Genomic DNA, 12,525 nt, shown 5'->3' on the forward strand with positions numbered 1-12,525 from the left:
ATAAACAACTCATGCAATAAAAAACAAACAAGAAATTATATTTCTACTGTAATTAAGTCAAATGTGGCCTTGTGGAGTTTTGACAGTAAAAAAAGTATCTATACCTATATTAATCTTTGCATGCCATATCACGGGTCCATATCACGCAGGACAATTTTAAGGGAAGGGTCATTATTTAACGGGGGGGGGAGGGCTGCTATGTTTGGGGAAGGGCTGCGATTTTTTAGCATCGATTTGGGGGAGGGCCAGGGCCTTATGTTTTTTAAACAAGTTTTCCGAACAATTTCCGAGCCTCTTAAAAGTCTGTAATTTAAATTTCTTTCTGGGGAATGTGATACGCCTTCTGCACTTGGAGGACCTGGGGTTGAAAACCATTATCTCCTAAAGCGTGGCTTCTACATTTTTTATCTTTTGCGGTTTTGGTTTTATTAAGTTGCATCACCGAATTTGCGAATTTCAATTCATGTCAAAGTCCCCTCTTCCTCCCCTCTAACTTTTCAGATTGGTGGTATGAAAAGATATGCTTTACATTTTGTTAACCGGAATATGGCCTGAATGTCGCTGTTTCAAATTAAATTTATGGAGAGACAGACACCGCCCTCCTTCCCCCGCAAGTCAACTTGTTGTGTGTGAGGGGGAGGGGGAGAAAATGACTTAGACATGACCATGGAGGGGCAGCTGGCACCAGGGCACAAGTGTTGATTTTGAGCCCATTTTTCAGGGGTGTAAATGATATTGTAAAGGGGGGTCTGCTGCCCGTGAAAACTTTGCCATTTTCAAATATATGAAAAGCTCATTATTATTAAAACCTTAATAGAAAACAGCACCATAAGCTCCTTCCCAGATGAAATCTTATTTACAATGCCCAATGCTCTTTCTTGGTTTGTATTGCACAGATTGCTCGTTATTACAGTTGTGGGTTTACTACATTTGTGGGCAACTTCTTATCACAATTGTAATAAACATGTAATAAACACATTATGTATATAAACATTTGTGGGTGCTTCTGGAAGAACGTGCCGTACGTAGAGCATCTCACAAATATAGTATAATTTCAATAAACTAACTAATGCGCATTTTTAAGCTTTTTTTGTTCTTGTGGAAGGGGGGGGGGGGGTAAATTTTTGGTCGCCTTTTTGGGGGAGGGTCACCATTTTTGTGCGTAAGATTGCATTCCCGCCAAAACATAACAGGCCAAAATCACAGGCCTCCCAAGTAAAAGGTCTACTGATATTTTTGATATCCAGTTCCTGAAAATTTTGGACTTCCCTCTCGTTTTCATCGCTTGCGTGACCTCCCGTAATGCGGTGGTGACATCACGTGATAAGCACGCATGCGCGTTATAGCTTACCGAGGTCGTTGGTAACTTTGTGGCCTCGGAGGATCTTGACAGGGACGAGGAGCGGGTTTTGCATCAAATCGCTAGCGTGACAAAACAGGCGTGGTTAATACCGGTAACAAAAACCACGGCAGTGCGTGACACAGCGTTTCAAACAAGGCATGATCATTAGCCAGCAAAATTAACAAAAACCGTGACATTGTGTAACACAGTGTGACAGATAATAAATTGAATAAAATAAATTGAATGAAATCAAAAATCTATTCTATGAATTTTAATAAATGAATAATGCTAGTAAACATCGTTAAGTTCTTATGCCCTTTGAACTTCCAGAAACTGTTTCTGGGGTGGCTACGTAGTAACTCAAATGGTAGAAAGTTAGACGACTGACCATACATCGCTTACTAATGCTATACATAGGTGAGGGGTCTTACCCAACTCATTTAAGAAGACTCACTTACTGACTGCTGTATCATAACGTACGGAAGAAAACAACTTACTTGTAGACCATGCCATGGCTTATAATGACTGTGCCGTCATCACTCGCAGATGCAAATAGCGGGTAACGCTTGTGGAATGCGACCTGCCTCAGAGCTTTCTTGTGACTCCTGCACATTAACAATCAAAACAAGACCATTTTCTCTTACATCAATGTTATGCTCTAGCTTTATAGCAATCAGATTGTGAATGATTCTAACAATGATACCTCTCCTAATGATAACATAGCTTGCTAACCGGCTCTCATTCGGGCTTATTCGGCAATGTTTTGTTATATTGGGAGTTCTGTGGCAAACGCGAAGGCCGAGGTGCGCTGGGGCGAGAGTGCGAAGAAATTAGAGATGGCAATAAAACCCCCTTTTTCAATCCTCTGCATTCGCACACAAACGCAGTGCCTCGATTGGCTGAATTTGACATAGTGTCGCTCAAGCGTCTGAGTGTGCCAAATCCTATCCCAAACAGTCAGACCAAAACTTCAATGCGAAATGCAATGCTGTGTATTTTCCCAATTTTCCTCGTTCGAGAATGATGTCGTGTGAGTTCAGCCAGGCGTGAAGTGGGTTGAGTGGAGTAGGGTTTTATTGCGGGCTCTCATTTATTCGTGATCAACAGAATTCCCAATATTCGATAACGAAACATTTCCGAATAAGCCCGTACGAGAGCCGGCTAGCAGGCTAATTATAACAATGTCACACTAATACCGAAGGGCACTTTGTCAAAAATGTGTGGCAAAGGGCTATTTCCCTAAATTGCCTTGAAGACCACTCCCTACCCGCACTCACACTTCGCCTTCTCAAATAATCTTCATATAGCCTATAAAACTTGTACAAATGGGTATCTTACTGTCATAAACGAATATCACTCTTAGCCCTAGACCTATTATCTTCGCCTTAGGCCCGCCCGTAATGCTCTCGAATAATCTTGTACAGAATGCACCCTCTATACTACTGACATCACAACGACAATGGCATCGCCTTTTTAGCAAATCAAAACAACAGTGCATACATCCCTGATTATGTCTAAAAAATGGATGATTTCCCACCCTTGGTATTTTGCTCTGTAAATCACCACTCCCTTACCACAGCCTGCTTACCGACACCCTGTCCAATAACAGGGTGTTAATGTACTTACCTTAGGGTTTTGTAAGGTTTGCTCGAAAGGTCCATATCAAACCAACACAAGCGTCTGTCATAGCTCCCGACGATAAGATTATCCCCTAAGATGTAATCACGTTTTGCAATGAAATTGAATATAATTCTAGTAATTAAACCACAATACTCGGTCCCAGTCCATAGTTGTGCCGCTCCTTAGTTGATTGCGGGCTCACTGAGATCCCATGGCTGGTAACCGAGGTCAATTTTACAATTTTTAAACACTCTGGGGCCAAATCATGCAAGTTATACAAACATCTGCGAAAAAGCTGTTTTGAAAAGGTTGCATTTTCCATACAGAGAATTTACTATTTACTACTTTTTTAGTAGTGACAAGACAAGTTGAATCAGTTCACATCTAACGCGTATGTATGGTGGCTATGTATTTGTCATAGCCATTTCATTAAATGACATATCAAACGACCCGTGTATACCTTTTGGGTGTATGGCCATACTAGATATCCACTTGACGTTAGATATCAGCTTTTTTGTCAACTCTTGCTTCATCAGATTATAGACTCTTACATATTTTTGTGTCTGGAAATAAAAACAATCAACGTTAATAAACAATTCACACAAGGCAGCAATTACCTGCTGAAACATCGTGCAGAACACTTGTTTTCCTCTTTCTAGCACTCAGTCTAATCCTCATTCAGCGTTTCTTTTTTACAAAACAGGAGAATATCCATACAAAGGTTCATTTGATTTTTACCAAATTCAATCCATTACAGTACCAAAAGAATAGTTCATAGATAGGGCGATGCAAAACGATTTTTTTTTCTAATGGCCCTATACTCCTATTTCATGTAAGGTTGTACTCGGAGAATCTGTGTATCTAACACACAGTGCTTCATGGGTATGAAGTAAATACGCAAAAAAGCGTAAATTAAATACAAATCAAGGTCTCAAAAGCTGTAGAATTCTTGTTAAGATTCTTATGAACATACACCACATAGCTTTCAGGTACAAGGATTCAGCCGTTAATATGTTACCCATGAATCACCGCGGGTTATGACACCTGGGTTCCCGAGTGCAACCTCATTTGAAATAGATGTATACATTTCTTTTTACTCTAAAAACCTTGGCAATGGGCCTGATAGCAGCTGAGACACTCATAGAACCTGGGAAAGTACTTCTTTCTAAAGTGACTCCTTTTGAAAGAGAACGTTACTGTGTAATAAAATAATGATAAAAAGAGCATGGTATAGTGCTCATTGATTCTCCTTTATGTATTATGTTTGCGTTTATGTTCTACAGCTTTTTACAGCTTGTAGGGTGACAAAATTAGGGCTAGCATAGTACTTACAGCCACAAACAAAAACGGCTTTGATGGATGAAATAGGACCTGCTGGACAAGACCTTTTGCCTTCTTGAAGGGGCACTAGGAACAAAAAGATCTATATCAAGGTAGATAGAGAGTGATAGGGGCACTACGATTGAAAAAATATATAGTTTAGGCGTTCATAGAAGACTGCTCGATAAACGGATGAAGAGCAGGTTGATATTGAATTTTTCCATTATGAGTAACCGTTTATACTTATGAATAAATCGCTTGATAAGGGTAAAGAATATTGTTTAATTGTGAATCGCCTAGTAATCTGCATAGTTCAACACAATACAGGATTTAATTACGTTAAATTTGTCGGGTAGAATACATGTTCTCGATTGTGAACCCCCAAAAGACTGCAATAAATTAAAAAATAATCTATCAGGCTTATTCGATTTATTACTCCTATAAGTAGCTTTCGCTAATACTAGGAGGCATTAAGCACTAAGCACTGTCACTGGGGGTGGTCACTGCCAGAGGGTTTATTGCGTCCCCAGTGGTTCTTTTACGTCCCTTCGGTTCAGGTTTAGTGTAGTACAGCTTGAAGAGACGGGACCTCCGGTTTAGTGTCCTTATCCGAGAAGACTGGAAACACGGGAGAATAACTTCAACTCACTTGTGACAAATTCGATTCAAGGCAGGAACCCGGAAAAAAATCCCCAGTTTGAGCCAGGATTCGAACCTGGGCCACAGCGGTGAGAGGCCAACGCGCTAACACACTAGGCCACCCGTGCAACCATGATTAGGTATTCTTGATAGGTATTATTGATAGGTATTCTTTGGACTCACAAATTTATTGATTTGTTGTGAATAAACGGTGAAATATTACCAACGTCGTTCGCTTGAGCAACCTCTCTTTTATACGCAAGCGTATAGTAGTAGTTTTTTTCAACTAAAATGAGATGTCGAAAGGACGAATTGATTTGTTCATCTGTACTAGACATTAGTTTGTAATGGGGCAGTAGTAATCATTAAAGAAGAAGAATAACAAACATTTCGATGCACATTTAAGAATCGTGCGCCGCGTAATGAACGATCACATATACGCATAGTAGGCCATTCATTTAACCTTCAAAATAAACACTACAATGTTCCTCTAAACAATTCATCATCCGGATGGAGTTTGTGATTTTCGCTACCAAACAACAGAATAGAGCGAAAGATTATACTTACTATCATAAGCTATTATTATGAGACTATGAGTATTAGAGAGAGATTATTAGAGAGAGATTATGAGTATTTTTTGTTTAGGGTGGTTTTTTAAAAACCCGTGAAATACTATTAAGTTTATTTAGTACTAATACACTGTAATGTCTTTGTTCTCTTTTGTTCTAGCTCGATTACACTTTAACAAATACATTTTGTTGTCCGGGATTTTGAAAACCGATCTATATGTCAAATTTAAAGTTAACTGAAATTACTTATACTTATATTGAGTAATTAATCAGTAAAGTCCGAAAAAAAAAACACAAATAATCATGTATCTCAGCGCAATTGGTGGACTGAAAATTTGCACTATGAGCACTAAAAAATCCACAAATCCACCCCTCGTCATAGGACTTATAGGTTCCTCCACAATACCTTCAGAATAGTGCCCCCCTCCTCTGCAAACCTGAATGCACCCCCCTGCCCGAAGTAGAATAATGATATCAAAATTGCCTTAGCCTTTCATTTTTTTTACAAACTAGAAGAAACCAGATATACTCATATACTTGGTGGACAGAATTCCGGCAATAGGCTGTATATTTTACAAGTTCGAGTTTTCTACGAGTCAATAGATAGTCAACGAGGCGCGTAGACTATTTGACTCATAGAAAACGGGAACGAGTAGTCTATTGTCTTAGTATAAATCCAGTCACATACTACCTTGAAATAAATGACGATTTTCGCTACTCACTCTCTATGGCTTAATAATTAAATCAATGGCTTAAAAATTAAAATGACGAGAAAACAAATCAACTTTCGCTTTCGCACGTATATCAATTAGCTTATCGATCGGCGAGAAAACACTCGCCCACAGTCATAACTTAAAAACATGTAAAAGAGTGAAAACTTTTAACAATATAAAAAGAAAACATACCAAATAGACCTTGGCGTGAGAGATGTTGGTTTTAATAGCCCTTCAGTCGTAAAAAGAAGAAGGATCCGTGGGCCCAAATAAATGGAAAGCGAACCTGCCAAAAAGGTTTACTTGGTTCATTTACCGTTCAGCGTTGTTTTCATCGTTGTGACAAGCACCGTGGTGTAATTCAACGACTTTTCGGGCTTTTTTTCACCTTTTGGAAGCTACAGGCTTAATTCCAAAGGTGCTTTAGATCCAAACAATGAGAAAGAAAGCTCAGATATAGACTGTTTGGTGTGAAAACTCCACGGTATGTAGAGAATAAACTTTTGATGTAAAAGAAACCAAACACTTTGTGCTGCTTAATGGTGATTTGATGAAAATATTGCATTTATAAAAAAAAAGCTGCAGTATTTTAAAGAGACTCTTTTTTGTGTTTGTCCGATACCCATTATTGGCAAACAAAGCGATTGTTGTTGTTTTAAAATAGCGCCATTGTCTTGTGAGCGATTTGATTGGAGGCTATAATAGCGGAGGCCGCGCGCGGAGATCCATAGGTATAGAAATATGGTATAGCTATGCGACTTGGCTTTGTGGTCATCGCGCGGGTACCCTGTGGTGTCACACGCCAAGTCAGCCGCGACACTCCCAGGCCCCGCTCGGTCTTACGCTTTTATGTGTTTGTTACCGCCTCACTTTAGTGCTTGAAAGTTCGTATGTTCAGAAAAAAAGGCAGGAGGTTTATTGTGGAGTTTAATTTCAACACATTTTTCTGAATAATCAGTTGTGGTACATGAAGACTGCAGTATGGCATCTAAATCTTTGGAATGCTGTTACATCCTTGATATATTTAAGATCAAATCCTTTATATACACAAGGTCAAAGCTTATTAGAATTCTGCTTTGTTAAAAGAAAATATATAGTGGAACTAAATGGAAATAAGAATTGACCATTAGACTCTTGAAAAATATTTTCTGTTAACAAAGACACCTTGAACTTTAACAGCTTTTTTCACCCCAAGGTTTTGCATTTGTTATCTTTCATACTGCATATTTATTATTATTGAAGGAGTGCTTTCTTGATCCATTTGGAGGGGCCAATATTATTTATAATTACATGGCAGTAAAAAATTGACATATTTTTAATCTCATTAAAAAAAAACTCTAAAGATCCATATCTTCCTCTGTCAGTTTTCAAGACCTTGGTCACGGTATTTCACGATACGGACCTACCCTTAGCATATTTATTTATTTTCCTCAATAGATTTTCCAACTTTGTTTATCTTACGGGCTTATAGTTGCACGAGGCGAGGTTTCGCTTCTGATTTTGTTCGCTCATGATCATTCAATAAACTCCATTTTGTATTCCTACACATAGCTTTTGATCCTCCAGAAATACAGAACCTCCAAAGAAGACATTCTCTGAGTTTTGACCGACCATTTTGTAAAACAATTTAGTCCAAATTGATACGTCGTTCTCAACTCGAACTGATCGTATATTTCGCTAGTATGATTTGCAAATTCGACTCACGGCAAAACTTTTACATATTGTTTGTTCCTCTTGCATTTTCGGGGTTGCATCGAGGCTCACCTTTGAATCGAGCCTGCTACTTTCATTCCCTCTATATGTAAATGAATGGCTCAGAGTCTGAAAAACTTTGACTTACAGGAAAGCCATGCGCTCTCTGCCTTTTAAAATGTGCTAAACTTCATGACAAAAGAATGCAAAAAACATTTGTTATATACAGTATGTATGTGATAGAGTAGCCATCTGCCTTTCAAAGGGTACTAGATTCTCAATCGGGATGGTTTCAGTAGTTTTTTTTTTCATTCTCACAGCATCTTTTGCTTTAGCCACAAAAAGTTCAATTTCACCTCGCACAAAATGCTATATATCTTGCTCAAAGTGGGGTCCTTTGTGTATTCGTATAGATCACTGATGATTTCAATGATATACGATCCTCAAAACCTAGATGAAAAGCTAAAGGACCCACATTTTTTCGCGATATTAGATTTGCTTATAAATTTTCATTTTTTTGTAAGTGCTCATGTAAACATCTTACATTACAAAATACTCATGTCAAGAAAAAGACAACAGCAAACAGGTAAATCGTTTAATTTTAATAACGTAACGATCCATATTATTCTAATATCATAATATTTGGACGTTTACTGGCTATTTTATTTACATTGTACTCTCTTCAACGGTGTGCTTTATTCTCAACTGCCTAATAACATAGACTCATTTATTGCCGTAATAATCCCGCTATCCGATAATCGCAAAAGATGCGAATGCCTACACTTTTCTTTGAAATAATATTTTCTGTACTTATCATCAATAATATTTTAAAAATATAATTCTTCTTTATTGTTCCATAGGTTCACTAAATTGACAATAATAAAGCTTTTCAACAAAGATGTATTTTTGTTGGTGCATAAACTATGCGAATGTGCTCACAATGCGGAATGTGATGACCATCAGTTGAGGTTCTTATTATTTACAGAAATCTATTTACGAATCGGGAATTCAGATACTAGCTAAGTTAGGTCTTTTATTACCATCACGCCCTGAGCCGCCTGTAAAATATAGGCCCAACTCCAAAACGTCAGAAATGCAAACTAAACATCACCAGACCCGGATACTCATAGATTCCTCCAAGGCATAGACGACCTTCAAAAGCGCATCCAAGCAATGTAACAGAATTGACGGAATTGCCAAAATATCAACCTTGATTTCTTACCAATTCATAAACAAATGCTTAAACTCAGAAACATTTCTTACCAAAAAAGACACAAAATTCCGAACTACAAATAGAGACAAGCAAACACAGATCAAGTCACAAATAGATACCTTTATTGCGCTCCGTCAGGTCCCATTTTACAGCAATCATTCACAATAATCAATGCTAGAACCTCCATTAGAAGCGAGTCACCATGTTTAGCCTATTTTGCATGCCTGCACTGCATCATGGGAGTCTTGGAAACACCTTGACAGACAGGCGGGCAATCTCCTCCCCCAGAATCATATCAGTTTTCTCTTTGCCCCGAAGCTAAATAAAACATTTACAGGTCCAAGGAACCCAGAATAAGCCTGAAAACAATTTTTGAATAAGGTTGGGTAGCAAAGATGGCCCACATTGGAGAGTATGAGGCCATTCACTAGAAAATTCCTTTCTCACTTGGTGAAGCCCAGACAAGGAATTATCCTATTGAATCAACCTCAGCGTACAAACATCCATAAGCACAGCATTAATTATGTCCAAATAGACTTTATGATGTCCTAATGCACTCTCCAGATGTGAAAAAGCTGTCATTTTTAAGCAAATTACAAGCAAAACTGTTGTAAGCAACAGGCTGTAGCAGTGCCGTCGCTACAAAGAAAAGGCACCGCAGTGCATTGTTGGAAACTTCAAGGAATACCGTCTTGGGTCAGCGGTAGCTTAGCTTAACTGGTAGTGTTGGACTTGAAATAGGGGGGAGGTTTCTGTTTTCAGTCTGTTTTTCTTACAATTTTGCTCAAAAGTACCCAGGAGTAAAACGGTTAGCTAGTTAATGAAATTGGGGGCGAAAAAGTTTAGTGAGTATAGTGAGTATTGTCTTTGTATATACACTCAAATCTTATATCAAATCGGTCCATGTTTTCTTCGTAGATATGACTTTACTTAATACGACAAAACAAATCTCAAGCTTAGCCGATCATACGTAAAGCCACATACCTTCGTATCACATTTCACAGAAACACAAATACCACCAACAAAAATACCATCAAGACCGGGCTGATGAAGCAAGGATTCGTGCTTATCAATGCCCATACAAACGTGTTGGAAAACCTTTGATTGCATTTGCCTTGAAAGAAGAGGTGCCCACAATAAGCCACAGAAAAGTGAAGGAAATATTTTGGGCGTAGTTTAAAAAAAAAAATTTCTTATCGAATAAAATAAAGATAATTTATAATGAAACTTGATATAATGAAAACATAGAGGTATAAATTAATTATATGATAATGATGTAACGTTTTTTTTTTTCAGTTCAGATAGTGGCTCTAATGTCTTTTATGAATTATAAACGTGAATGTTTCGTACCCGCCACTGGTATTTATACAGCGGGAAACGGATGTATATTATATAAGATACAGGGTCATAAATGAAATAACTAATTAAACATAGTCGCCGAATCTCGCCAACGTTACGGGCTTTTATTTCACAGGGGCGGCGGAGTGGTCCCATAGGTGGGAGAGGGGGGGGCGAAAGTTGGGGGAGGGGTGGGTAGTGGTTTAAGAGGGAGGGGTGGTTGGTGGTTTCAAGGGGGAGGGGTGGGTGTTGGTTTTAAATTCCTAAGCGCTATTTATAAGAACGCTGGGAATGACCTAAGATAAGTTTTTATGCACGGCATTTGGCATTTTATACTGTTCAACAAATTTGTTGTCTGTTGCATATGCACCCCTTGAAACCCGTTGGTTAAAAAACGTTCACTGTCTCGTTTTTGTAGGTTTATGAAGCCCGCTGTGATTGTTTGCCTTGGCGGGTTGCTGCCGTTTGGCTCTGGGGGCTGGCGCCCCCCTGCCCCCCCCCCCCTTCTGCCGCCCCTGTTTCAGTCCATTTTCAGGTTGACTAGGGTACGATATCAAGGAAGATATGCATTTTGTCATACCTTACTGGTTAACTTGTAACTTGTTTGCACTGACATAAAAGTCAATCCTACCTGACTTCTCCTCTTAGACAGCTGGTGTATAAACACTGATTTATTTCCTCCTACAAAAAAAATTATAGTAGATGCACTTATAATAAGGAAGAAAAGGTTGGTAATAGTAGATGCACTTATAATAACGAAAAAAAAGGTTGGTAATAGTAGATGCACTTATAATAAGGAAGAAAATGTTGATTATTGTAGATACACTTATAATAAGAAAGAAAAGGTTAGTTATAGTAGATGCACTCACAATAAGGAAGAAAAGGTTGGTTATAGTAGATGCACTTATAATAAGAAAGAAAAGGTTGATTATAAAAGATGCACTTATAATAAGGAGGAAAAGGTTGGTTATGGTATATGCACTTATAGCAGAGCCCCATACTTAAAAAAAGTGGTATATAAAACAAATATGGTAAAAAATATTGGTAACCCATCGACTCGAGTTTTCGTGGTGCGATGTCAAGGGGGGTCCTCCAATATGGTCAAGTGATTGTGACGTTATCAATGACGTCATAAGAAGCGAAATATGATGACGTCATCAAAATAAAAACATTCATATCTCGTGAAAGAAACATTGAATAACAACCAAACTTGGAAGGTGTCATGTATGTGTCAAGGGCGGTGCCAAGATATGGTGATGCGTGACGTCAGGTGATGCGTGACGCCATCGATAACATCACTTTAAGAAAAACTATCCCGATTTCATATCTAGAATAAAAAATATGCTGACGTCATCAAAATAAAAAATATCCATATTTCATGAAGGAAACATCGTATGGCAACCAAACTCGGTATGTTTCATTAGGTGTCAAGGTGAATGCAACAATATGGTCACGTGTTGTGTGACGTCATCGATGACCTCACTTAAAGCAAAAAACGTGATTAAAAGCAAAATCATTCATATCTCTTGAAAGAAACATTGTGAAATCTGTGAAATCGTTGACGTCGTCAAAAACAGAAATATAATAATATTTATAATTAAGCGAAAATTAGCAAAGATTTGGTCGTTTGGAGCTCCGCTTTTAGACAATGCTAAATCTATCTTATTGCTTACCTTGAGGTAAGAGCGTGGCAAAGTAGTCTCCTTTAGCATGCCATGTTATTTTAGATATTGCCTGAGACAGAGAAGATCTTCAATCATCAAAGGTATTCAGAGTTTAAAAAAAAAGAGATTGGGTTGTAACATTCATGCTTCAGTGCCGTAGCACCACAGGAGCTGTGAGAAGCGTGCCGCACCCAAGTTTTTCTTCTAAACTTATAAGGAAATGTCCAAAATGCGAGTGGCTGAGCCCCCAGATTTCGTAATGTCTCTGTGTTGCCCCCTCCCTCCCAGCATTTTAAAACCTGCTAAGGCCTTGTAATTATCCATATAATGACCATATGACAGGCAAAAAAGAGAGTGCTAACCTAGACCCAAGGGTAGTCCTCCCTCTTTTTTGGGGGGAAGAGGTATGGGGTGT

At 38.4% G+C, this 12,525-nt stretch overlaps 1 protein-coding gene across 2 annotated transcripts in view; it reads right to left on the reverse strand.

The window, feature by feature from the left end:
• The window catches only part of LOC5510866 (ribosome biogenesis protein bop1-B), a 50,325-nt gene that overhangs the window by 2,220 nt on the left and 35,580 nt on the right, over positions 1-12,525 (reverse strand). Inside the window, exons 18-24 of one of the 2 annotated variants that reach the window (XM_048720795.1) lie at positions 12,120-12,180; positions 11,078-11,127; positions 4,295-4,369; positions 3,423-3,525; positions 2,969-3,053; positions 1,840-1,947; positions 1,352-1,422 (exon numbers count right to left, since the gene is read on the reverse strand). In XM_048720795.1, the coding sequence (XP_048576752.1) occupies positions 1,352-1,422; positions 1,840-1,947; positions 2,969-3,053; positions 3,423-3,525; positions 4,295-4,369; positions 11,078-11,127; positions 12,120-12,180 (553 nt within the window). Of the gene's footprint in view, positions 1-1,351; positions 1,423-1,839; positions 1,948-2,968; positions 3,054-3,422; positions 3,526-4,294; positions 4,370-11,026; positions 11,128-12,119; positions 12,181-12,525 lie in introns of both variants that reach the window. The other variant, XM_048720794.1, reaches the window with a different exon arrangement.

Source organism: Nematostella vectensis, chromosome 13 (assembly GCF_932526225.1).
Source record: "Nematostella vectensis chromosome 13, jaNemVect1.1, whole genome shotgun sequence".
Taxonomy (NCBI): Eukaryota; Metazoa; Cnidaria; class Anthozoa; order Actiniaria; family Edwardsiidae; genus Nematostella; species Nematostella vectensis.